At 45.8% G+C, this 26,343-nt stretch overlaps 1 protein-coding gene across 9 annotated transcripts in view; it reads left to right on the forward strand.

The window, feature by feature from the left end:
- The window catches only part of LOC140394014 (inactive rhomboid protein 1-like), a 561,145-nt gene that overhangs the window by 519,771 nt on the left and 15,031 nt on the right, over positions 1-26,343 (forward strand). For all 9 annotated transcript variants that reach the window (XM_072480776.1, XM_072480778.1, XM_072480779.1 and 6 more), the window contains 3 exons: positions 620-683; positions 14,279-14,373; positions 17,844-17,919. In XM_072480776.1, the coding sequence (XP_072336877.1) occupies positions 620-683; positions 14,279-14,373; positions 17,844-17,919 (235 nt within the window). The remainder of the gene's footprint in view (positions 1-619; positions 684-14,278; positions 14,374-17,843; positions 17,920-26,343) is intronic.

A 26,343-nucleotide genomic window follows, 5' to 3' on the forward strand; every position in this document is an offset into this window, starting at 1 on the left:
CTGTGGAAGCAGATACATTAACGCCGTTCAAAAGGCATTGTGACAAAAACATGAATGTGATGGGTAGAGGGATACGGCACAAGAATGGGCTGAGAGTTTTGGTCCAGGTTGGTATCATGACCGATACAAGCTTGGAGGGCCGAAGGGCCTATTCCTGTAGTATATTGTTCTTTGTTCTAATAAGGACATTGCAGTCGGCCTCCATGTGTCCGAGTGAGTTTCGGAGGGCAAGGTTAATAGCGATAGGTTCCTGGGAGCCTGTTACAAGGAACTGAAAGCAGTTGAATCCATGAAGGTCAGTCACTATCCATGTCGTCTCCCAATCATACTAATAATCTTTGTTAGTGTCACATGTAGCCTTACATTAACACTGCAATGAAGTTGCTGTGAAAATTGGGAGTGGGGTTAAAATTCACAAAATTAATGTCCATATCATTACGAGTTTAATGAAGAGGAAATTGTGGGCAGAGGGCAATACCTCTGAATTCCCCCACATACAGTTCCATTGTGCTGGCAACACTGAAGATGAGCGTCTATTTAAACATCGGTTTACTAGTGGAACACAGGAAACAATAAAATATTTGTATTCTTATCGTATAATTTGCTCCTCTTCTTTCAGGTTTTGTGTTGAACCTGGCTCTGTTCCTCCTCATGAATGGTCTGATGATATCACCAAATGGCCGGTAAGACCCTACATTAACATTTTCCCATAGTTCAACTATTGTTTCTTCAGTGCTCACTCTTCTCGCCACTGTGGTGGTGCTACTAGAAGGCCGCAGTTTGATTTTTTTTCACTTCAGTATGGTACTTCGATACTCTGATTTGATCATAATAATATGTATTAAGAAGCTCATGTCAGAGATAATTTCAAAAGTCAGTCGGCACTTGGGAAGGTTTGAGTTAATTCAGGCAAGCCAACACAAGTTTGTAAAAGGTAGATTGGGTTTGACTAATATAGTTGAATTATTTTTGATGGAGTAACAGAGAAGGTTGATGAAGGGAATGTGGTGGATGTTGTCTATATTTTAAGAAGGCATTTGCCAAAGTGCCACATAAAAGGCAACATTTAGCCTTGTGGAGTAGAAAGCTCTGTGTCAGTTTTGATTTTTTTTAAAGCTTAAGGACAGGAAACAAGTTATAGTAGATGGCTGTTTTTTTCAAGACTGGATGAATTTCATAGAATCATAGAATTTCCAATGCAGAAGGAGGCCATTCAGCCCATCGCATCTGCATGCGTTCTTGGAGAGAGCACCCCACTTAAGCCCATGGTTCCATCCTATCCCCGTAACCCAGTAACCCCACTTAACCTTTTGGACACTAAGGGGTAATTTAGCATGGCCAATTCACCTAATCTGCACATCTTTGGACTGTGGGAGGAAACCGGAGCACCTGGAGAAAATACATGGAGAGAAAGTGGAAACTTCACACACAATCACCCGAGGCCGGAATTTAACCCGAGTCCCTAGAGCTGTGAGGCAGCAATGCTAACCACTGTGCCACCGTGCCGTCACATTGGATAATGGTTTCCCCAAGAGTCAGTATTACCAGCACTACGTTTTTTTTGCTGTGTTTAAATGACTTGGACTTTGGAACACAAGTAGAATTTTAAAATATGCAGATGGTGCCAAACTTAGAATTGTAGCAAACTGTGAGGATGATACTGATAGACTGACCATTCATAGACAGCAGAGTGGACAGACAACTGGCAGATAGAATTGAATAAAGCGATGCATTTTGGGAGAAGGGATATATAGAGAGGCCACCTGTGTCCAGTCTGGTGTCACAAGGTTAGTTTGAAGAAACTGCGATTTTCCTCCTTGGAGCAAAGGAGATTGAGGGAAGATAAAAGTGTACAGGATTAAAACCGGTTTATCTGAGGTAGGCAAAGCAAAATCCATTATCTGATGGTACAAGGACTAGGAGACACAGATTTAAGTTTTGGGGCAATAGATGACAGGGTATGTGAGGGATAATATTTACATGCAGAAAATGGAAATGACCTTGAACACTCTGCCTTTGATTGTGATGGAAGTATAAACTAAGGACCCGATCAAACGGCTTCATCGTGCCTGACTCGGTGACACGACAAGCCTGTTAAATCTCGCAAGAGGCCTCTCGCGAGACTTGTGACGCTTGGAACACCTTGCGAGATAACGAGATCTCATGAGACATCATGCAATATGGACTTGCCCTCACTGGGCATGATCCAGGCTTCCATAATCAAATGAGCATTTGGCTCATTTCAATATATCGGCGTCGGATTCTCCGAAGGCCCGTCCCTGGGAGACTCGCCATGATTCTGTTTAGCACTGGTCCAGCCAGGCGCAACAGCATCTGAGAGGTATCCCAGGCCATCGGAGGCCCCTGGGTGATCGGCCTCTGGGCAGGGTGGTACCCTGGTACTCCTTTCGCCACCTGGGTACTACCAGGGTGCCTGAGTAGCACTGCCAGACAGGCAGTGCCTGGTTGGCTGTGTCAGGGTGCCAATTTGCCTTTGTCAGGGACCTGACCCGGTGTGCCTTGCCTTCATGAGGTGGCGTGAGGGGGGGGGGGGGGGGGCTTGAGGATCCCTGGCAGGTAAGTTGGGCCATTGCGGGGTGGGGGTCCAGAGATGGCAGTGGGAGGTCGGCGATTGGGGAGGCATTTAAAAATGTGAGGTAAGTGTGACCCCTTGTTTGATAGCGGGGCAGCACCGAGAAACGCCCCACTAAAAGTACCCAAATCAGGACCCTGTTTTTTCCCCAATAAATCGCGCCCAATAAATTATTTCCAAAAGAAATTGGATGAGTACTTGAGGTAAATAGACTTTCAGAGCTAGAGGGATAGAGCAAGGGAGCAAGATTGACTTGATTGCAGTGCAGAGAACCAGCATAGACTGGATGGGCTGAAAGGCCTGTTCTGCTCCATAATTACTCTTTTCTGGGGTGATTTGTGAAACTTATTTTGGAGGGAGTAGTAGAAGAAAATGAATATTTACCGTGAAGATGCAATGCACCATGATCGGATTGGGCTCCAGAATGCATATTTCTTGGATGATGCCAGCTTTGGACTGGGGTGGGCACAGTAAGAAGTCTAACAACACCAGGTTAAAGTCCAAGAGGTTTGTTTGGAATCACTTGCTTTCGGAGTGTAGCTCCTTCATCAGGTGAAGAGGTAGGTTGCACAAACACAGCATATAAAGACAAAGCCAATGATGCAAGATGGTACTTTGAATGCAAGTCTTTGCAGGTAATTAAGTCTTTACCGATTCGGACGGTGTGACTGGAGAGAGGGATAATCACATGTTAAAGAGGTGTGAGTTGTCTCAAGTCAGGACAATTGGTACGATTTTGCAAGCCCAGGCCAGATGGTGGGGGGTTAAATGTAGTAAGAAATGAATCCAATATCCCGTTTGAGGTTGTACTCATGCGTGTGGAACGCGGCTACCAGTTTCTGCTCGACGATTCTGCGCCCTGTCGCCTTGGAGAACTCTTACCCGAAGATCAGAGGCTGATGCCCTTGACTGCTGAAGTGTTCCCTGACTGGAAGGGAATATTCCTGGCTGGTGATTGTCACGCAATGTCCTTTCATCCGTTGTCGCAGCATCTGCATGGTCTCGCCAGTGTACCGCTTCGGGACATCCTTTCCTGCAGTGTATGAGGTAGACAACGTTGGCCGAGTTGCACGAGTATGTGGGTGGTGGTCTCATGTGTAATGGTGGTAGCCATGTCGATGATCTGGCACTTCTTGCAGAGGTTGCCATGGCAGGGCTGTGTGGTGGTGTGGTCGCTGTTCTCCTGAAGGCTGGGTAGTTTGCTGCAAACAATAGTCTGTTTGAGGGTAAGTAGTGGGGGTGTGGGGATGGCCTTGGTGAGATGTTCGTCTTCATCGATGATGTGTTGAAGGCTGCAAAGTAGATGTCGTAGTTTCTGTGCTCTGGGGAAGTACTGGACCCCAAAGGGCACTCTGTCGGTTGCGTCCTATGTTTGTCTTCTGAGGAGGTTGGTGCGTTTTTTTGCTGTGGTGCGTTGGAACTGTCGATCGATGAGTCGGGCGCCATATCCCGTTCTTACGAGGGCGCCTTACAGCGTCTGTAGATGTCTGTTACGTTCCTCCTCGTCTGAGCAGATCCTGTGTATATGGAGAGCTTGTCCATAGGGGATGGTTTCTTTAATATGTTTAGGGTGGAAGCTGGAGAAGTGAAGCATCGTGAGGTTATCCGTGGCTTGCTGAAAAGCAAAGTGCTGAGGTGACCGTCCTTGCTAAAGATGTGTGTGTCCAAGAACGCATCTGATTTTGGAGAGTAGTCCATGGTGAGTCTGATGGTGGGATGGAACTTATTGATGTCATTGTGTAGTCGTTTCAGTGATTCTTTGCCATGGGTCCAAAGGAAAAAAATGTCATCGATGTATCTGGTGTATAACATCGGTTGAAGGTCCTGTGCGGTGAGGAGGACTTGTTCAAACTTGTGCATGAAGATGTTGGCATATTGAGGTGCGTATTTGGTCCCCATGGCCGTGTGTCTGGTTGAAGAACCTGTTGTCGAAAGTGAAGACTTTGTGATCCAGAATGAAGCAGATGAGTTGCAGAATTGCGTCTGGAGATTGGCAATTGTCGGTGTTGAGTACGGAGGCTGTTTCAGCAATGCCATCGTCATGGGGGATGCTGGTGTAGAGTGCCGAGACGTCCATTGTGATGAGGAATGTTCCTGGTTCAACTGGTCCATGGGTGCTGAGTTTCTGTAAAAAGTCTGTAGTGTCGCGACAGAAGCTGGGCGTTCCTTGTACGATGGGTTTCAAGATGCCTCCAATGTAGCCTGTAGACCACATGGTCTCATTGTCTGATACGATAGGACGGCTTGGTGTGTTTGGCTCATGTATTTTCAGGAGACAGTAGAGATCTCCAACGCAGGAAGGACGTGGGATGAGAGCACGTAGGGTGCTCTGAAGGTCTGGATCAAAGATCTTGATCAGTCTATTGAGTTGGCGGGCATGTTCTTTGGTCGGATCTGCAGGTAACTGTAGTGTTTCTGGTTGTTGAGTTGTCAGTACACTTCTTTGCAGTAGACCGTTCTGTTCAGAATGGCGGTGGCCCTTCCGTTGTCTGCTGGTTTGATGACAATATTACGGTTGGTCTTGAGAGCACGGATGGCGTTGCGTTGTGCTTGGGGTACACTTCAGCAGTCAAGGGCATTCAGCCTCTGATCTTTGGGTAAGCGTTCTCCAAGGCGGCCTTCAAGACGCACGACAACGCAGAATTGCCGAGCAGAAACTGATAGCCAAGTTCAGTATGACCTTAACCAGGACCTTGGATTCATGTCGCATTACATTCACCCCCCACCATCTGGTCTGGGCTTGCGAAATCCTACCAACTGTCCTGGCTTGAGACAATTCACACCTCTTTAACCTGTGATTATCCCTCTCTCCAGTTGCACCGTCTGGACCTGTAAAGACTTAATTACCTGCAAAGATTCGCATTCAAAGTATCATCTTGCATCATTGACTTTGTCTATATATGCTATGTTTGTGTAACCTACCACTTCGCTCACCTGATGAGGGAGCTACGCTCCGAATGCTCGTGATTCCAAATAAACCTGTTAGACTTTAACCTGGTGCTGTAAGACTTTTTTTTCGGATGGTGATGAAAAGCAATGAAGGCCAGACAGCAACCTATTTTGTCTTCCACACCTTTTTCTTTGCGAACTGCAAAGAAACCATGGGCGGAATTTTACCAAAATTTGTTCTGGCCGAGAACTGGTGTGCATCTCCGTGCTCAGGGAATCTGGGAGCGTTGTTTTCTCTGGCAGGGCCTGGTGTGATAGAGCCAGCAAGGCCTGCTCCACAAAAGGAGCACGCTCTTGTTACAGACATAGAAATTTCTGATATATTGTAGTATAATTATTTGTGGAGTAAGCGTTTAAAAGTTTGGATTAGAATGTGCTGTCATACTTTTCAAATAATCTGGGTTTGAAACCCAACAAAGCTTTTAGGAGCCTGAGGTGTAATTAACCATCATGAAAGCTTGGGCTAATGTGATTTGGTTTTGGGTAAGGGGATTCCCTGGTGAGTTAATTAGTTTTCAGCTTGGTGAGATGATGTCTAATGAAATGCACTGCCTGGGAAGGTGATAGATATACCATATCCCTATTTCGTTGTGCAATTACTCCTGGAGCAAAGTATCCTTTCCTCAGTGTTACAAAATTAATATAAAATATTAGTGCTTCTGTGCATTATCCTAGTCACTGTTGGGGTTTGGTCTGGAATGGTAATACTTTATCAAAGTTTCTAATAATCCCAGCCCCCCCCCTCTCCCCACAAGCGTCGGGGGCCCCCACCACCACATAGGTATCACAAATCTCTCCCCCTGCACCCCCCCCCCACAGGTATCAGACCCCCCCCAAACATACCCCATCAATCATACCTGGCGAACAACTCTTTGCCCCCTCCCCCCAACACCCTCACCACCCAATGGGGCTCCCCAGAGGGCCCACCCCGGTACTACCAACCAGTGTCAGGTGAAGTGTAAATGTTTTAAAATATATTGAAATGAGGTGCTCCCCCTTTCTGGGTGGGAACTTCGTTACGTCACCGACGAGGGGCGGAAAAAATAGAGGAATGAGATATCTTTGGCGAGAATCTCGCTGGCGACAATCCGTTTCCCAACCCTTGGGGGATTTTGGGCCCTTGTCGCCGTTCACACTGACAGCAAACGCGGGCTCAAAATCACCCTGTCATGATAGGCACTCATGCACATAATGACTTACAGACAGGCAGTGACAGACACCCAGTACAGCCAATCAACACACAGGACAGAACACAACCAATCACCAGGCAGAACACTAGAGGGTGGTCTCCCACTATAAAACACACGAGGCATCAGCACTCTGTCTCTTTCCACTGGTGACAACTGTAGTGACAGTCAGGGTGTATATATCAGGTAGCACCTTCTACACGTGGCTCAGAGTTAGTCTGGTCTAGTTAGTTATAGTAAGCACACTTAGATTAGTACAGTGTCAAACACAGCGAACTGTGTGCACTGCTTAAGAAGTCCAATAAAGTGTATTGAACCAACATCACAGTTTAGAGTTTACTTTCAAGTCCAACTGCATCCAGTAGCAGCCTGTGTTACCCCAAGGTGAATAACATGACAACCACCATATCTAATCTGGACTTCTCTTTTTTTTTTCTCCCTGTTGCACAAAAAAATCCTGATACAAATCAAATTGCTGATAATCAGTTTTTCTCCGCTGGCGTCTTTTGAAGTAGTTAGTGCACCATTATGCAATGTACTGTATAGCCTGTAAATACTTGTAGCCTTTACGCTTTACTTGTGGTAACCTGAATGGATGCCCCCACTTTAAGAGTTCATCTTTATTTTAATTGTCAACGCCTTTATAAATGATAATTCGTTGAACACTAATCTGAATTCTAACGCCGTTAACATGCAAAAACTATTAAAAAACGGCCAATTGAACTGGTATCTCATTATCTCAGCTGCGAAGGTGTCTCCATCCCTAAGGGCTTATCTAATAGTTCCCCATATAGAACATAGAACATAGAACGATACAGCGCAGTACAGGCCCTTCGGCCCATGATGTTGCACCGAAACAAAAGCCATCTAACCTACACTATGCCATTATCATCCATATGTTTATCCAATAAACTTTTAAATGCCCTCAATGTTGGCGAGTTCACTACTGTAGCAGGTAGGGCATTCCACGGCCTCACTACTCTTTGCGTAAAGAACCTACCTCTGACCTCTGTCCTATATCTATTACCCCTCAGTTTAAAGCTATGTCCCCTCGTGCTAGCCATTTCCATCCGCGGGAGAAGGCTCTCACTGTCCACCCTATCTAACCCCCTGATCATTTTGTATGCCTCTATTAAGTCTCCTCTTAACCACCTTCTCTCCAACGAAAACAACCTCAAGTCCATCAGCCTTTCCTCATAAGATTTTCCCTCCATACCAGGAAACATCCTGGTAAATCTCCTCTGCACCTGCTCCTAAGCCTCCACGTCCTTCCAATAATGCGGTGACCAGAATTGTACGCAATACTCCAAATGCGGCCGTACCAGAGTTCTGTACAGCTGCAACATGACCTCCTGACTCCGGAACTCAATCCCTCTAACAATAAAGGCCAACACACCATAGGCCTTCTTCACAACCCTATCAACCTGGGTGGCAACTTTCAGGGATCTATGTACATGGACAACTAGATCACTCTGCTCATCCACACTTTCAAGAACTTTACCATTAGCCAAATATTCCGCATTCCTGTTATTCCTTCCAAAGTGAATCACCTCACACTTCTCTACATTAAACTCAATTTGCCACCTCTCAGCCCAGCTCTGCAGCTTATCTATATCCCTCTGTAACCTACTACATCCTTCCACACTATCGACAACACCACCGACTTTAGTATCGTCTGCAAATTTACTCACCCACCCTTCTGCGCATTGCTCTAGGTCATTGATAAAAATGACAAACAGCAACGGCCCCAGAACAGATCCTTGTGGTACTCCACTTGTAACTGAACTCCATTCTGAACATTTCCCATCAACCACCACCCTCTGTCTTCTTTCAGCTAGCCAATTTCTGATCCACATCTCTAAATCACCCTCAATCCCCAGCCTCCGTATTTTCTGCAATAGCCTACCGTGGGAAACATGATCAAATGCTTTGCTGAAATCCATATACACCACATCAACTGCTCTACCCACGTCTACCTGTTCAGTCACCTTCTCAAAGAACTCGATAAGGTTTGTGAGGCATGACCTACCCTTCACAAAGCCATGCTGACTATCCCTGATCATATTATTCCTATCTAGATGATTATAAATCTTGTCTCTTATAATCCCCTCCAAGACTTTACCCACTACAGACGTGAGGCTCACCGGTCTATAGTTGCCGGGGTTGTCTCTGCTCCCCTTTTTGAACAAAGGGACCACATTTGCTATCCTCCAGTCCTCTGGCACTATTCCTGTAGCCAATGATGACATAAAAATCAAAGCCAAAGGTCCAGCAATCTCTTCCCTGGCCTCCCAGAGAATCCTAGGATAAATCCCATCAGGACCCGGGGACTTATCTATTTTCAGCCTGTCCAGAATTGCCAACACCTCTTCCCTACGTACCTCAATGCCATCTATTCTATTAGCCTGGGTCTCAGCATTCTCCTCCACAACATTATATTTTTCCTGAGTGAATACTGACGAAAAATATTCATTTAGTATCTCGCCTATCTCTTCAGACTCCACACACAACTTCCCATCCCTGTCCTTGACTGGTCCTACTCTTTCCCTAGTCATTCGCTTATTCCTGCCATACCTATAGAAAGCTTTTGGGTTTTCCTTGCTCCTTCCTGCCAAATACTTCTCATGTCCCCTCCTTGCTCGTCTTAGCTCTCTCTTTAGATCCTTCCTCGCTGCCTTGTAACTATCCATCGCCCCAACTGAAACTTCACACCTCATCTTCACATAGGCCTCCTTCTTCCTCTTAACAAGAGATTCCACTTCTTTGGTAAACCACGGTTCTCTCGCTCGATGCTTTCCTCCCTGCCTGACCGGTACATACTTATCAAGAACACGCAGTAGCTGATCCTTGAACAAGCTCCACTTATCCAGTGTGCCCAACACTTGCAGCCTACTTCTCCACCTTATCCCCCCCCAAGTCACGTCTAATGGCATCATAATTGCCCTTCCCCCAGCTATAACTCTTGCCCTGCGGTGTATACTTATCCCTTTCCATCATTAAAGTAAACGTCACCGAATTGTGGTCACTGTCCCCAAAGTGCTCTCCTACCTCCAAATCCAACACCTGGCCTGGTTCATTACCCAAAACCAAATCCAACGTGGCCTCGCCTCTTGTTGGCCTGTCAACATATTGTGTCAGGAAACCCTCCTGCACACACTGTACAAAAAATGACCCATCTAATGTACTCGAACTATATCTTTTCCAGTCAATATTTGGAAAGTTAAAGTCTCCCATAATAACTACCCTGTTACTTTCGCTCTTATCCAGGATCATCCTCGCCATCCTTTCCTCTACATCCCTAGAACTATTTGGAGGCCTATAGAAGACTCCCAACAGGGTGACCTCTCCTTTCCTGTTTCTAACCTCAGCCCATACTATCTCGGAAGATGAGTCCCCATCTAGCATCCTCTCCGCCACCGTAATACTGCTCTTGACTAGTAGCGCCACACCTCCCCCTCTTTTGCCTCCTTCTCTGAGCTTACTAAAACACCTAAACCCCGGAACCTGCAACATCCATTCCTGTCCCTGCTCTATCCATGTCTCCGAAATGGCCACAACATTGAAGTCCCAGATACCAACCCATGCTGCTAGTTCCCCTACCTTATTTCGTATACTCCTGGCATTGAAGTAGACACACTTCAAACCACCTACCTGAACACTGGCCCCCTCCTGCGACGTCAAATCTGTGCTCCTGACCTCTTACTCTCATTCTCCCTTACCCTAAAACTACAATCCAGGTTCCCATGCCCCTGCTGCATTAGCTTAAACCCCCCCCCCAAAGAGCACTAACAAATCTCCCCCCCAGGATATTTGTGCCCCTCAGGTTCAGATGTAGACCATCCTGTCTGTAGAGGTCCCACCTTCCCCAGAAAGAGTCCCAGTTATCCAGAAATCAGAATCCCTCCCGCCTGCACCATCCCTGTAGCCACGTGTTTAATTGCTCTCTCTCCCTATTCCTCATCTCACTATCACGTGGCACGGGCAACAACCCAGAGATAACAACTCTGTTTGTTCTAGTTCTGAGCTTCCATCCTAGCTCCCTGAAAGCCTGCCTGACATCCTTGTCCCCTTTCCTACCTATGTCGTTCGTGCCAATGTGGACCACGACTTGGGGCTGCTCCCCCTCCCCCCCTAAGAACCCGGAAAACACGATCCGAGACATCACGTACCCTTGCACCTGGGAGGCAACATACCAAACGTGAGTCTCTCACGCTCCCACAAAATCTCCTATCTGTGCCCCTGACTATCGAGTCCCCAATTACTAATGCTCTGCTCCTCTCCCCCCCTTCCCTTCTGAGCAACAGGGACAGACTCCGTGCCAGAGGCCCGTACCCCATGGCTTACCCCTGGTAAGTCCCCCCCCCCCCCCCCCCCCCCCCCGTCCCCCCCCCCCCCCCCCCCCACAAGTATCCAAAGCGGTATACTTGTTTCTCAGGGGAACGACCGCAGGGGATCCCTGCACTGCCTGCTTCTTCCCAGTCCCTCTTACAGTTACCCATCTATCTCCAATCTTTGGTGTAACTAATTCCCTGAAGCTGCTATCTATGACCCCCTCTGCCTCCCGAATGATCCAAAGTTCTTCCAACTCCAGCTCCAGTTCCCTAACTCGGTCTTGGAGGAGCTGGAGATGGCAGCACTTCCTGCAGGTAAAATCAGCAGGGACACTAACGGCATCCCTCACCTCAAAGATCCTGCAGGAGGAACATTGCACTCCCTTCCCTGCTATCCCTCTAACTTTCTACCAAGATCTGTCTAACAACTAAATTAAATTTTTTTAAAAAAGTAATAATAATAATAAAATATGGTACTTACCTCACACCAATGGGTTTTATTATTAGGTTAGAGGAGGAGGGCGGGTGGGAGACACTACACGTGTAGTGTCTCGGGTTTCCTCTCTACCAGAATTTATTGGTGAGGGTCTTCCCAGAGTAGCTTTTTTAAAATTTGGAGTACCCAATTATTTTTTTCCAATTAAGGGGCAATTTAGCCTGGCCAATCCACCTGACATGCACATCTTTGGCTTGTGGGGGTGAAATCCACACAGACATGGGGAGAACGTTCAAACTCCAGACGGACAGTGACCCAGGGCTGGGATTCGAACTGGGTCCTCAGCGCCGTAATCCCAGTGCTAACCACTGCGCCACATGCCGCCCCCATATCAAGTAGTTAACTATGCTCCAGAAATACAAACACAAGCTTCTACAACAAGAGAAACACTAATGTTTCAAGTCAATGAAATTTCACCCGATCTCTTCATTGATCTAAAATATTAACTATTGCTTCTTTCTCTATAAATGCTGTCTGATTCCTTCAGCTTTGTTTGATTTTGGGCATGATCCAACAGCCATGCTGTGGAAGCAGCTCGCCCGGAACAGGGATGCTGTTAAAAGCCGGGAGGCCCCGCTCCTAGGACCTTCCTGCTCTCAATGCTTCACAAAATCTAACGCGATCCCACGAGACGTGTGATGTAAATCCCGCCCATTGTGGGCAGGATCGCTTTTTAGCAAATCTGCATATTAGAGCGAGGCAGTTAGTCTCACTTTAACGTAAGCTAACTGAGGCGTCAGATCTATCCCCTTTGTCTCGGAGATGTCATGCGAGCGATGTTCAGTGCTGGTCTCCACCAACAGGAACCAAACGGAATGGCACTCGTGGGGGTCGCCCTGGGGATCGGAGGTCCTCAGTTGAATGCCCTTTGGGCAGGGTGGTACCCTGGCATTGTTCGGGGGATGCCACGGGGGGACTGAGGACCCTGTCATAGTGCATTGGGGCTGGGGGGTCGTGGGTCACTTCAAGGGCCGAGGAGCTCAGGACGCCCTTTAAAATGGCATCCCAATCTCTCGCTTGATTGAGGGGTTCCGGCGAGCAGAACTCAGCAGTGCACAAAACGGAGTTATCTGCGATCTCAGCCACACATTCCCCGCTTAGGCCCTTTATCTAATGCGGGTGCCGTTTTATAGCCATGTGTTTTGGGGAACTGAGCTGCAAGTGGTAGGAAACAGGCAGCTAAACGTGCTTGCTATGGGACTTTGTTCCATTTTAGTTGAATTCCACCCATTATTTCAGATTCCAGCTGTCCAATTTTTGCCATTCTGGTTGAAAGCCAGAGGACTCAAGAAGGATAAAGAGTGAGAGGTGCAAAGGGGGAAACCTAAATAATTTATTATCTCTTTTAATCTGTTTAATTAAAATGCAGTAAATCTAAAACAGAAAATGGTAGAAATACTCAGCAGGTCAGGCAGCATCTGTAGAGAGAGAAACAGCTTATGAACTTTCATCAGAATTATTGAATTAAACTGCAGGTTTGGGATATTCTGTGTACATCAGTTTTCCTTTTATTATGCTGAAATTCAGAATGTGAATGTAAACCAATTGTTAGAGACTATTTCATACAATCCCTGCTCCTTCCAATCTGTTGTGGTCTGCTCAACCTCTTGTAAACTTCACTTTTACTAATGTCGCAGGAAATGTGATCCCAGCAATGATTGCCGTCCTGTGAGGTGACACACTAGGATATAGGCACACGCCTTGGGCAGGATTTTACGGCTGTTCCCGCCAGCAGGATCTTCCGGTCTCTCCAACCGCGACCCCCATTTTGTACCTTTAAAACCTCTGATACGTTCGACCAGTTTACTTACTCAAAAGTTTTACTCAGATGACCTTGTTTGCGAGATGAACAAAGGACAAAACAGGTTCACAGTTTAACGCAATTTTATTCACATAAAGAAAATATGACTCAGACACACAGCTGAGCTTTGGGCTTTACCCGCACTCAGTAAAGGAGGCTGACAGATTTCGATCACTCGATGTGGATTTTTCTCTGGGTTCGAACCCAGGGTCCTTTCTTCTTGCGATGGTTGTGCCTGGGACTCCCAGGTTATTGCTCAAGATCTGTTCGATGCTCCTTTCTTTATATTGGGAAGCTTGGATTGAGTCATATGTATACGCTCACCACTGGCCATTGACCTAGTCAGACCCTAACTGGTTAATGGGAAATACAGGATACTCCTGTTTATCCATGGTGGTTCATTCAAGACCCATTGTCCTCTGAAACTGCCCTTATCGTCTTTTGTCTGTTCTTCGTCTTGCTGCGAAATTAATCACCTGTGTCTAGAAGTTTGTTACATATTCATAGTCTTTGGAGTGGGTAATCACAAAGTCCATATAGCAATAACTGATTCATGCCTTGACTTGAGTGCTTTTGCAGATGCCCAGTATCGATTCCAGCCAGGGTCTCATGAGACAGTTTCTGTTCCTGGCCTATGTGTATCTTAGTACGAAGTCTTACTGTGCTCACCCCAGTCCAACGCCGGCATCTCCACATTAGGTATATCTTCTCAGCCTGTTTTCAGTACCACACCCGGCCGTGGGTTCCCCGGCAACAGAGGATGCAAACAATGGGAAATCCCGTTGACAGGCGGGAATGGAAAGATCCTGCTGCCACGTACTGACATGTGGGGGGGGCGGTAAGTCCCACCTCTTGTGGGTTAAGGTGCAATACAGTGAAATCCGTGATAATGAGAGAGGTTCTTCCATTGTTCTCTTTCAGATTTGCACTAAAAGTACTGCTGGGAACCACACCAACCTTCCACACCTGGACTGTGTCATCACAGGCCGGCCCTGCTGCATTGGAACCAAAGGGAGGTGAGCACGGCTTAGTTATTTTCTGTGTTGAAAACAAGGACAGTCTGATCAATCATTTCAATCAAAGAGCTGGCTGTGAATAGGGTAGAATGGTATAGGGGTAGATATGTGGTGAGATGGTTAAACACTTGGTCACGTGCTGTTGGGTAGGTCTAACCTCAACAACACAGTTTAGCCAATATTAAAATCGCAGTAGTGGTCCATAGAGCAGATCAGTAGCTATCCTATTAACTTCAGCGTTTGGGAAGTTAACCTTCAGAGGTTAACCAATTTGGCTAAATTACAGAGTAGATTACACCTGATCTGTGGATCGAGTTGGGGTGGTTGGCTGAAAAAGTGCCTCTCATTGCCTTTTAATTTGTTTATTGATAGCATCAGGGAATAATAATTTCACAATTACTTTAAAAGTATGGCATTCTCAGGGAAAAAACATTTTTACCTTCTAATTTTCTTCCTCGCATACACCCATTTTATCTCTTTGGAATGGGAGCAAAGTCGGGAAGGACTGCTTCATGTTTCTATGACTTACCTGTTTCTTTTTTTTAAATCACTATAAAAATGCATTTTTTCCCATTAATGACATTTGTTTGACCTCAATGCTCCCTGGAGTTTCAGTCCTCCCTCTGAGCCATGCCCATCTCACTGAAGGAGGGGAGCTGTCTGACCCCCAGAGTGACGGCTCTATTCACTTTACTGACACACATCCTTTGGGAGAGATTTGGAAGCTGACTTGGTGATGCTGGGTCCTTGGAAAAACACCTATAGCAGTCAGACATGAAGTGGGTTCATTTGCTGGGACTGAATTAACACCATCCGACAGGATAATGACTGAATCGTGGCCATCTTATCTCTGTTTTGCAACCAGGAATGGAGATTCACCCATGTGTAACAAGATTGTGGTAAATGCTGAATTGCATTAGTATTGTGGTGCTATTAAATTGTTTTAACAACGTGGGGGGTATTTACCGACTGTTCATGTCAACGGGATATTCCGGTTCTGCAGCCAGCGCACGGGTTTCCCGGTGATGAGGGATGCAGTCAACTGGAAATCCCATTGACAACGGCAGGATCTGAAAATCCCGCCGGCAGGCCACCTCCGCCGCCGAAAAACACAGGGCGGATTGCTCCCTAAATCCCGTTGCATGTCTCATGACACCCATACAACTAATCAGATTAAAAAGGCTTCTTCTCTCAGGAATTGAAATACAATGCAATGTAATTAAACAACAGTGGTCTAAAGCTCTGCTTACATGGCATTTAGGAGTATGTTCATTCCTGGACACCACGCACCAGGAAGGGTGTATTGACCTTGGAAGACACAAATGCACCTGAACATTCAACATTCTTGGAGTTGCTATTGATCAGAAACTGACCTGGACTAGCCATATAAATACTGTGGCTATAGGAGCAGGCTAGGAGTTGTGCAGCGAGTAACTCACCTGACTCCCCAAAGCCTGTCCGCCATCGACAACGCTAAATCAGGAGTGTGATGGAATATTCTCCACTTGCCTGGATGAGTGCAGCGCTAACAACACTCAAGAAGCTCGACCCCTTCTAGGACAAAGTAACCGTTTGATTGACACCCCAGATACACACATTCACTCCCTCAACTACTGACGAACATGTACACCATCTACAAGATGCACTGCAGTAACTCTCCAAGGCTCCTTGGGCAGCGCTTCCAAACCCATGACCATTACCATCTAGAAGGACATGGGCAGCAGATATCTGGGAACACCACCCCCACCTGGAGGTTCCCCACTAAGTCATTCACCGTTCAGACATCACACTTTGCTCAAGGATCAGTTCAACTCCTGTGATTTCCAAAATCTACTAGATTCTAATTTCTGATTGAAGTGTTGAACCTCATGGAAGAATGGGGGCCAATGCTGATGTACGCTGGAGGTGCATCCACTATACCTTTACTGACTATTCTGGTGCAAAATAGACAAAGGCCTCAGTATTGGCAATTTTGCAGTTAAACTTAGGCAGTTTAGCAGTGGTTATAAAGGTTTTAATAAACATGTGCATATGGATTTGTTCCTTTTCAATCAAAAAGTTGTTCATATTTGGCAGATCAGCCCGCAGGTGGTCAGTAATTTATCAGTGTGATTGATCACCCACACAATGTCCCTTTTGTTTCTGGTGTGTGTGTGAGTGTGTGCTGGTGGCCACTTGTCAATATTACTCCCTGCTCAAGATTGTACAGGTTGAGCATCCCTTATCCAAAATCCACACTTTTTCGAGCACACCGCATATGCGCAGTTCCCAACGTACTGCACATGCGCATTTCCCAATGTTCCACACAGGTGCAGTTCACAAGATGCGTCGCACATGTGCAGTTCCCAAAATTCTGTACGTCTGCAGTACCCAACGTTCCACACATACGCATTTCCCAATGTTCCACACATGTGCATTTCCCAACATGCACCACACATGCGCAGTCTTTAACATGCGCTGCACATGTGCAGTTCCCAATGCTCAGTGCTTGTGCAATTCCCAATACTCCGTGCAGTTCACAACATTCTGTACATGATCAGTACCCAAAGCGCACCACACATGCGCAGTTCCCAATGGTCCATGCTTGCGCAGTTCCCAACGCACGCTGCACATGTGCAGTTCTCAACATTCCATACATGCACAGTGCCTAATGCGCACTCCACATGCACAGTTCCCAACGCAGACTGCACATGTGCAGTTCCCAACATTCCATACATGCACAATACCCAATGCACACCGCACATGCGCAGTTCCCAAAGAATGCTGCATCTACGCAGTATATTCCAAAATACGAAAATTCCAAAATCGATACACACTCGGCCCCAAGCATTTCGGTCCGGGTTTTCAACCTGTATGCGTTAGTATCAAAGATGCCAAAGGCCTGTTATTATTGAAGAAGGTTTCATACCTTTTGTATACAGTCTAAATGAGGAGAGAATGAGTGAAAGTTCACAGCAGTTCTATAAACATCTTCAAAGAGAAAAGGCAGCTTATATCATTTCAAGTGCAAACCCTTCATCGGCACTGTAGTGGGAAGACTCTCTGAAATGTACTTCAGCTTGGTAGGTTGCTGCTATATATTTCCTCCTGTCAGATTTCCAGCGTCTGGTGTTGTTTTTTAATACTGTGAACTGCCCATGCCATTGGCAGACAGCGGACTCATCTGCCAAAGCAGCAACCGGTTGATGAACCTTTTAGATTGGACTTTCTGTAGTTCAGATCAAGGAGTATATCGTTTCCCAACTCTAGATATTTGCATGGAGTAAAGAAGCAAGTTTTACCTATGGGCATATTATTTGTAAGTCTGAGTACATCGGGATAAAGGAGCTGGGAAATGTAAATAAAGGGAGATGTTGCACAGCCTCACCTTGCCTGCCCTCAAATTCTAATTTAAAAGTGCCTTGAGCTTTACCTCCCTGCTTGTTTAGCTGTGATGTGCCACATTGAAAATGTTTGCATTCTTTTTGCAGATGTGAGATAACGTCAAGAGAATACTGTGAGTTCATGAAAGGTTATTTCCATGAAGAAGCAACACTCTGTTCCCAGGTCTGAATAAACACCTTTCTTCTTGACGATGATTTCCTGCTTGTGATTGTATAAATAGTTGTTCACTGTGTGAAGGAAATAAGTGAAACATAACGGTGTATTTTCATTAAACAGTGCCATTTTCATTTTGAGGGATGCTGATATAACTTTAAAAAAAATAAAAAATTTAGAGTACCCAATTCATTTTTTCCAATTAAGGGCAATTTAGCGTGGCCAATCCACCTACCCTGCACATCTTTCTGTTGTGGGGGTGAAACCCACGCAAACACGGGGAGAATGTGCAAATTCCACATGGACAGTGACCCAGATCGGGATCGAACCTGGGACCTCGGTGCTGTGAGGCAGCAGTGCTAACTACTGCGCCACCCTGGATACTGATACAACTTAATATTAATCAAATGGTGCATGGCGGCACTGTGGTTAGCACTACTGCCTCACAGCGCTAAAGGCCTAGGTTCAATTCCGGCCTCAGGTGACTGTGTGGAGTTTGTACGTTCTCCCCGTGTCTGCGTGAGTTTCCTCCGGATGCTCCGTTTCCTCCCACTGTCCAAAGATGTGCAGATTAAATGGATTGGCCATGATAAATGGCCCCTAAGTGTCCAACGGTTGGATGGAGGTATAGGGATAAGATGGAGGATTGGGCATAGGGTGGACTTTCGAAAGCCCGGTGCAGATTCGATAGGCCGAATGACCTCCTCCTGCACTGTAGGGATTCTAAACTGAACTGGTCACTTCTATTCATGGCACATTCTCTTTCTGCTATCAAATGTGCACGCTGCTGCTCCATAGGATGGGGTTTTCCTGTTCTGCTGAAAGTCAATGGCTTTTGATTGGCTCGCCAGATTCCCACCCACTGGGTCCCGCCACATCAGGGCCAGAAAATTCCAGCCATAGTCCTTGCTGGTAGAAACTCCAAGATTATTGTTATGATGTGCACTGCAGATGGGGATCAGGCCAATTTGATTGGAGAAACTCTATTGCAATAGCACTCTGTTAAATTAGCAGAGTGCCTGTAGAGTTAATATAATCATAGAATCTACAGTGCAGAATGAGGCCATTTGGCCCATCTAGTCTGCACCGGCCCGCACAAAGAGCACCCTACTGAAGCCCACGTATCTACCCTATCCCCGTAACCCAGTAACCCCCACTTAACATGTTTTGGACACCAAGGGCAATTTAGCATGGCCAATCCACCTAACCCGCACATCTTTGGCCTGTGGGAGGAAACCGGAGCACCCGGAGGAAACCCACGCAGACACGGAGAGAACCTGCAGACTCTGCACAGACAGTGACCCAAGCTGGGAATTGAACCTGGGACCCTGGAGCTGTGAAACAACTGTGCTAACCACTATGCTACCGTGCTGCCCTCAGTTAACTGCTTTATTTAGTCCCCTCTGGAAGTTGAAAACATAGTAATACCTTTGGACAAGTGCTGTTTTCTTTAGCTGGGATTCACATTTGCTACATGTATAAACATTCATCGCGCAATGATTCCGCACTTAAAAAGTTGCTTTGCACAGAAACTATTAGCTTGAACAATGGAAAATGTCAGAATTCTTTATTGTAGCTATGTTGTTGGAGTTAGCCCTCTTCTGGGGTGCAACGTGTGTGGCAGCATCATCTCAGCTTCTCCAAAACAAGGCAGCATACTCCTTGTTTTACTGATGTGGAGAGTGACAGTAGTGAGCACACTACAGATCTCAGCTTAAAAAAAAAATATTGCATCCATTTGAAAAATCAACAGCAAATTCCTTCTTTGGAGCCAATCACATCTCCCGCAGCACTTGCAAAAGCAGTGATGCAGAGTGGTCATGGCAACATTGAGTGGTCTGTGCCGACACTAATTTCACCAAATGGATATATATATCTGGCAGATGTAAATCTGCCAGATTTACCAGAATGTTGCCTGGTATGGAGGGCATAAGCTATGAGGAGCGATTGAATAAACTCGGTTTGTTCTCACTGGAACGAAGGAGGTTGAGGGGCGACCTGATAGAGGTATACAAAATTATGAGGGGCATAGACAGAGTGGATAGTCAGAGGCTTTTCCCCAGGGTAGAGGGGTCAATTACTAGGGGGCATAGGTTTAAGGTGAGAGGGGCAAGGTTTAGAGTAGATGTACGAGGCAAGTTTTTTACGCAGAGGGTAGTGGGTGCCTGGAATTCACTACCGGAGGAGGTCGTGGAAGCAGGGACGATAGGGACATTTAAGGGGCATCTTGACAAATATATGAATAGGATGGGAATAGAAGGATACGGACCCAGGAAGTGTAGAAGATTGTAGTTTAGTCGGGCAGTATGGTCGGCACGGGCTTGGAGGGCCGAAGGGCCTGTTCCTGTGCTGTACATTTCTTTGTTCTTTGTTCTTTGTTCTTGTTAAACGGATTTATCTAAAAACCCTTTGAATTATTTCAATCCAATATCTGGGCCGTATTAGTCATGTGGTTTTTCAGGGATGGGTGCTGTAATCTAGGCTCAGGACATTGACTCCCTGAAGCTAATGGAAAGGCCTCAGCTTTTATACTGGATTACAAATAAAATCAGTTCCCCTCATGCATCTTTGAGTCTGAATCCAGCCCAAACTGATCAAAAATCTAATAAAAACTGAAAATGTTGGAAATATTCAACAAGTCGGGCAGAATTGGGAAGACATTTTTTTTAAATGTTGACATTTTAGGCCGATGACCTTTCATCAGAACTAGGAGAAGTTAGAGATGCAATAGGATTTGAGCAATTGGAAAACTTCTTCAACTTTGGTGTCAATTTCCACCCTTCTCTCAGTTTACATGGTCCACACCAACTCTCCATTCCCTTCCTTGACTTCTCTGTCTCCATTTCTGGTGATGGCTATCAACAAGTGTTCATTGGGCAACACGATAGCATAGTGGTTAGCACAGCTGCTTCACAGCTCCAGGGTCCCAGGTTCGATTCCCGGCTGGGTCACTGTCTGTGGGGAGTCTGCATGTTCTCTGCGTGGATTTCCTCCGGGTGCTCCGGTTTCCTCCCACAGTCCAAAGATATGCGGGTTAGGTGGATTGGCCATGCTAAATTGCCCTTACTGTCCAAAAAATGTAAGTGGGGGTTACTGGGTTACGGGGATAGGGTAGATACGTGGGCTTCGGTAGGGTGCTCTTTGTAAGGGCCAGTGCAGACTCGATGGGCCGAATGGCCTCCTTCTGCACTGTAAATTCTATAATTCTATGATTACAAACTCGCTGACTTCTGCAGTTACCTCGAATAGACTTTCTCTAATCCTACACCTGTAAGGAGTCCATTCCATTCTCCCAGTCCCTCCGTCACTGTTGCATTCCCTTCTGATGATGCCACTTTCCACAACAGTGCTTCTGAATTGTCTCCATTTATTCTCAACTGAGGATTGATCCCCTTTATTGTTATTGCCAGGGCTCTCCGTGTGTCTACCACATTTCACACACACCTATTCTCGCCTCCTTCCCAGAACCACAACAAGCTTTCTCTTCACCCTAACTTCCCACCCCAGCAGTCTCTGTGTTCAATAGACTGATTCCTGGGATGGCAGGATTGTCATAGGAGGGGAGATTTGATCGACCGGACATATATTCACTGAGGTTTGGAAGAATGGAATGAGAGGGAATCTCCTCGGAACGTCTCACATTCTGGCAGGGCTGGACAGACTGGATGCAGGCATGATGTTTCCTCTGTCTGGGACGTTTAGAACAAGGGATCACAGTCTCAGACTATGGGGGCTGGGCCAATTAGAACTGAGATGAGGGGAACATTCTTCAGAGGGTGGTGAATCTGTGGAATTCTCTCCCACAGAAGGCTCTGAAGACCAAGTCACTGAATATATTTCAGAAGGAAATAAATTTCTCGACTCGAAAGGCATGAAAGGATATGGGGAGAGCACAGGAGTATGGCATTGCGATGGAGTATTGGCAATGATCATATTCCATAGAATCCCTACAGTGCAGATGGAGACCATTTGGCCCATTGAGTCTGCACTGGCCCCTCTGAAAGATCACCCCGCCCAGGCCCCCCCCCCCCCCCCCCAATCCCCAACGCTATCACTGTAACCCCACCCCACCCAGGCTCGAAGGGCCGAATGAGCTACTCCTGCTACTATTTTCGAGATGATTTTCCATCAATTCCTTTTTTCGTTAATTTAAAGTAATTAAACATTTTTTTTTCCAATTAAGGGGCAATTTAGCGTGGCCAATCTACCTACCCTGCACATCTTTGTGTTTGTGGGGGTGAGACAAACGCAGGCACGGGGAGAATGTGCGAACTCCACACAGACAGTGACCCGGGATTGGGATTGACCCAGGTACTCGGTGCTGTGAGGAAGCAGTGCTAACCACTCTGCCACCGTGTCTTTTTCCATCAACTCCACCACCACCAAACACATCTTTCCCTCCCCTCCCCTTTCAGCAGTGCGAAGGGATTGTTCCTTCCACGATACCCTAGTTCATCCCTGGATCATCCCCAACACCCTGCTCCCTTTCCACAGTACCTTTCCATAAAAAAGTAGAAGATGTAACACCTGCCCTTTTACCTTCTCTTTCATCACCGTCCAACACCCCAAGCACTGTTCCCAGGTGAACAGTGATTTATTTGTACTCCTTTCAATTTAGTATACTGTATTTGCTGGCCCTCTATACACTGAGTGACCAAATGAAGATTGAGTGACCATTTTTCAGAACATTGAGCTTCTCGCGACCTGGCGTTTAATTCTCTACCTTGTTCTCACGCTGACATAACTGTCCTTGACCTCTTGCAATGTTCCAGTAAAACTTTACAGCCTTCCGGGCTCAACATTGAGTTCAACAATTTCAGACCTTAATCTCTGTTCCCCATTTTGATTCCTTTTCTTTACATTATTTGTTTTTTCTTATGTTTCCTTTCAGAGAGCTAAATACCTGCTTTAGGCACATCTTTTGTTTCTCTGGTTCTTGCCTTGCCGCGTCACCATTCCCGTTGCCCTGGAAGACCTTCTGTCATTCAATGTCCCCTGTCACAGACCTTCCCTTTGTCCTTGTCCCACCCAGCCCTTGCTCAAATCCTAACTCTGGAGAAAATCCAATAAAAAGATTTCAAAAATCCTAACTCTTGTTTCTCCTTCCGAAGATGCTGTCAGGCCTCGTGCTTTTATTTCAGATTTCCAGCATCCACTGTATTCTGCTTTTTAAAAATCAGGATCTCTTGCCAGTGTTAATGGCCTCTTGTAAATTTCAGACTTTGCTGTAAATATTCGGCCTGGCTCAGAGGTGCTGTGTCTTACATTCGGGGGTGAACCTGTACCTCCCAAGATCTATGCTGGCTATCTTGTCTCTCACACACATCCTCATGTGTACTTCAGTTAATCTTTCCGCAGACAGAATGAAAACCCTTGTGAGGTAAAACTAAATCCAAATCTTTAAGCTACTTTATTTTATAAACAAGTGAATGTACAGATGTAATTGAATCTTATTTCAATTAACTTCCCATGGCTTGTTTTTTAAAGGAACAGCAATATTATAAACAATAAACAAGATTAAACTGCTCAATATTAATGACCCCTACTTGCCGTTTCCTGGTTTTGAGCTTAAAATAATCTTTGCTGAACTCACTTTTCAGATTTATTTAAACTGATCTAAAGTTTGGATTTTTCTTTCCTTTTGATTGTCCTGACCACTGCATATGGTTGGAATTCCCTCTGTTCCCTGAATGGTGGTAGATAATTAAATAATTAATAGGAGGAGGTGATCCCAGGAAAATCCTTGACCTCCATAATGGCCATAGCCCAATATGAGTGCATGAACTAAGGCTTTTGTGAGCACCTTCAGCCAGAAGTGCATCCTTCTCCACCTCCTCTAATGTCCCCATCTTAATATCTCAATTCACTCCTCATGCCATCCAAAAAAATGGTTGAGTGCATGGAATGCAGCAAAGATTGAGAACGCTGAAAATGTCCCGGCTGTAATCCTCTAGAATTAGCTGCACCCCTAGCTAAGCTGTCCCAGGACTGCTGCAACACTAGTGTTTATCCAATGTGGAAAATTTTCTTTCCACCAAAGGTAGGACAAATCCAATCGGCCAATTGGTCTACTCCACGATCACCTGCAAAGTGATGGAAGTGATGAATGCTATCAAGTGGCATTTACTCATCAATAACCTGCTCACCAGCACTCCGTTTGGGCTGTGCAAGGGCCTATCGATCCCAAACCTCATTACATCTGTGGGCCAGAGTTGACATCCAACATGTGGGTGACTTGCTTGAATGGCCTTGACAGCAAGGCATTATTTGACATTAAATGGCAGTGCCATTGCCAAGTCTGCCAACCATCAGCATCTCGGTGGTCATCATTGACCAAAATATTAACTGGAAATTCCACACATGTCATCCGTACTATAGCACGTCAGACACTGGGAATTCTGTGGCAAGTGACTCTCATCCCGACTCTGAAAATCTTTCCATCATCTATGAGTCGAAAGTATAATGCAATACTCCCCACTTGCTTGGATGAGTGCAGCTCCAACAATACTCTAGAAGCTCAACACCATCCAGGACAAAACAGCCCGCTTGATCAGCAACCTATTCAACACCTTAAACATCCCCTTCCTCCACCAATGCCTTACTGTGGCCACAGAGTATTCTTTGCAAGTTAGATTGCAGAAAGTCACCAAGGCTTCTTAAAATTAACCTCTCAACTTCTACCACTGGGAAGGACAAGGACAGCAGGTGCTTGTGAACACAGTCACCACGGCATTTCCTGCAGTACGCCCCCTGGGCTAGTGCACGGTTAATTCCAGTCCCACTTGACCAGATGGGACACATTTGAAGTTAACTTTTATTTTAAAAATACCCGAAGTCTCTGGTCTTCGGCTGCCCAATAACTACAGTCACCAGGTTTGTAAATTCAAACACAGTTAACTTTTATTAATAACAATAACTATAATTAAGTAGGCAAATAAAACTAGTTATCTAATTTCTAACCTCCCCCTGCCTTAACTTGCCCCACCCTCTACACACACAAGACAGACAAACACGGGGGAAAGAGGGGTGTAAAATAAAATACTAAAAGTAAAAGGATAAAAGTCTCTGGCCATCTTCCTGTTAGATCTTTCTTCAGTCTAGGCTCCAGTTGGATGTCTTTGCTTTCAGTCTGTAATGGTTTTCACTGTAGATTCATCAGAGTCTCAAGCTTTCTCTGCAGAAACAGCAGGCAGGAAACATTTTCGAGATCAAGAGAGAGAGCAGTACACATGTCCTCTCAGAATCCATGAGTTTTCTGTTTGGGTTCTCTGAAAATGCCCCACCTGGCGGAACCCTGCCAGGCAGAATGTGGCCCTTGGCCAATCCATTGGCCACCGGCCAACCAATCAAACCAAATCCCTTGGGTGCCATAAAGTCTGAGTTCTTCAATTCAAAATCTAAATCTTCATAGCACAGTGTACTAACTTGCAACTTTCAGTTCCTAACTTCCCGTTCTCTACTTTAAAAAAAAATATATTTTTTAATTCTCCTTTTCCACATTTTCTCCCAAATTTACACCCAACAATAATCAGTAACAAATGCAATGTCAATCCCCATAACAATAACAATGATCCCATCCTCCCACTAAATCCCCAAACATTAGCCCGCATGTTAACACAAACAAATGACAAAAAGGAATCACCCATAGTCACCATTATCACATAGAGTCCCCCCCCCCCCCCCCAATGTTCGATGTAATCCAATTCTCGAAAGTGCATAATGAATAACGCCCATGAATTGTAGAATCCTTCCATCCTCCCCCTCAGTTCAAATTTGACCTTCTCAAGAGTCAAGAATTCCAGCAGGTCACCCCGCAACGTCAGGGTCCCGTGCTCTACTTAAAGGTATATTTCATTAGCAATTCATGGATCAAAAATGATAACGACAAAATAAAATAAATAGGAAATAAGGGAATCAACAGGAAAAGTCCTTACACAGTTGAAAGGAATAATTATGAATCGCCTTTGAGCAACCACTTACTTGTCCTTTGGGCTCTGTTACCTGTCCATGTGCTCCTATCGAGTGTATCCCAGGTGGTTACAGCTTGGGAGATGGGTGACTGCTGTCCTTGAATTGATGAAGCTTGAGATATCATGGGTAGGTGGCCTTGATCAGTTCTGGGCCTTGAAAACTTGGCTGCAGATTGTAGAGCCTCACTGTGTGTTGGCCAGGATGCCCAACAGGCTGCAGTCAAAATTGTCGAGCAAACATTTCATTGTGTGTATGTGAAACAGACCATTTGGTTAATAGAATGATAACCATTTTCTGATGCAAAAGCTCTAGGCAAGTTGGAGCTGGCCATGTCTATGCTCTCAACCCATTTGCACAAGCTTCTTGGCAAGCTGTCCCATGCATCTAGAATTTCCCGCTGTCTGCCACCTTTTGGCAGATTGGTCCTTGAAGATAGCAACGCCGCAGCAGAGCTAGCATGTG

The sequence above is a fragment of the Scyliorhinus torazame genome, chromosome 17 (assembly GCF_047496885.1).
Source record: "Scyliorhinus torazame isolate Kashiwa2021f chromosome 17, sScyTor2.1, whole genome shotgun sequence".
Lineage (NCBI taxonomy): Eukaryota > Metazoa > Chordata > Chondrichthyes > Carcharhiniformes > Scyliorhinidae > Scyliorhinus > Scyliorhinus torazame.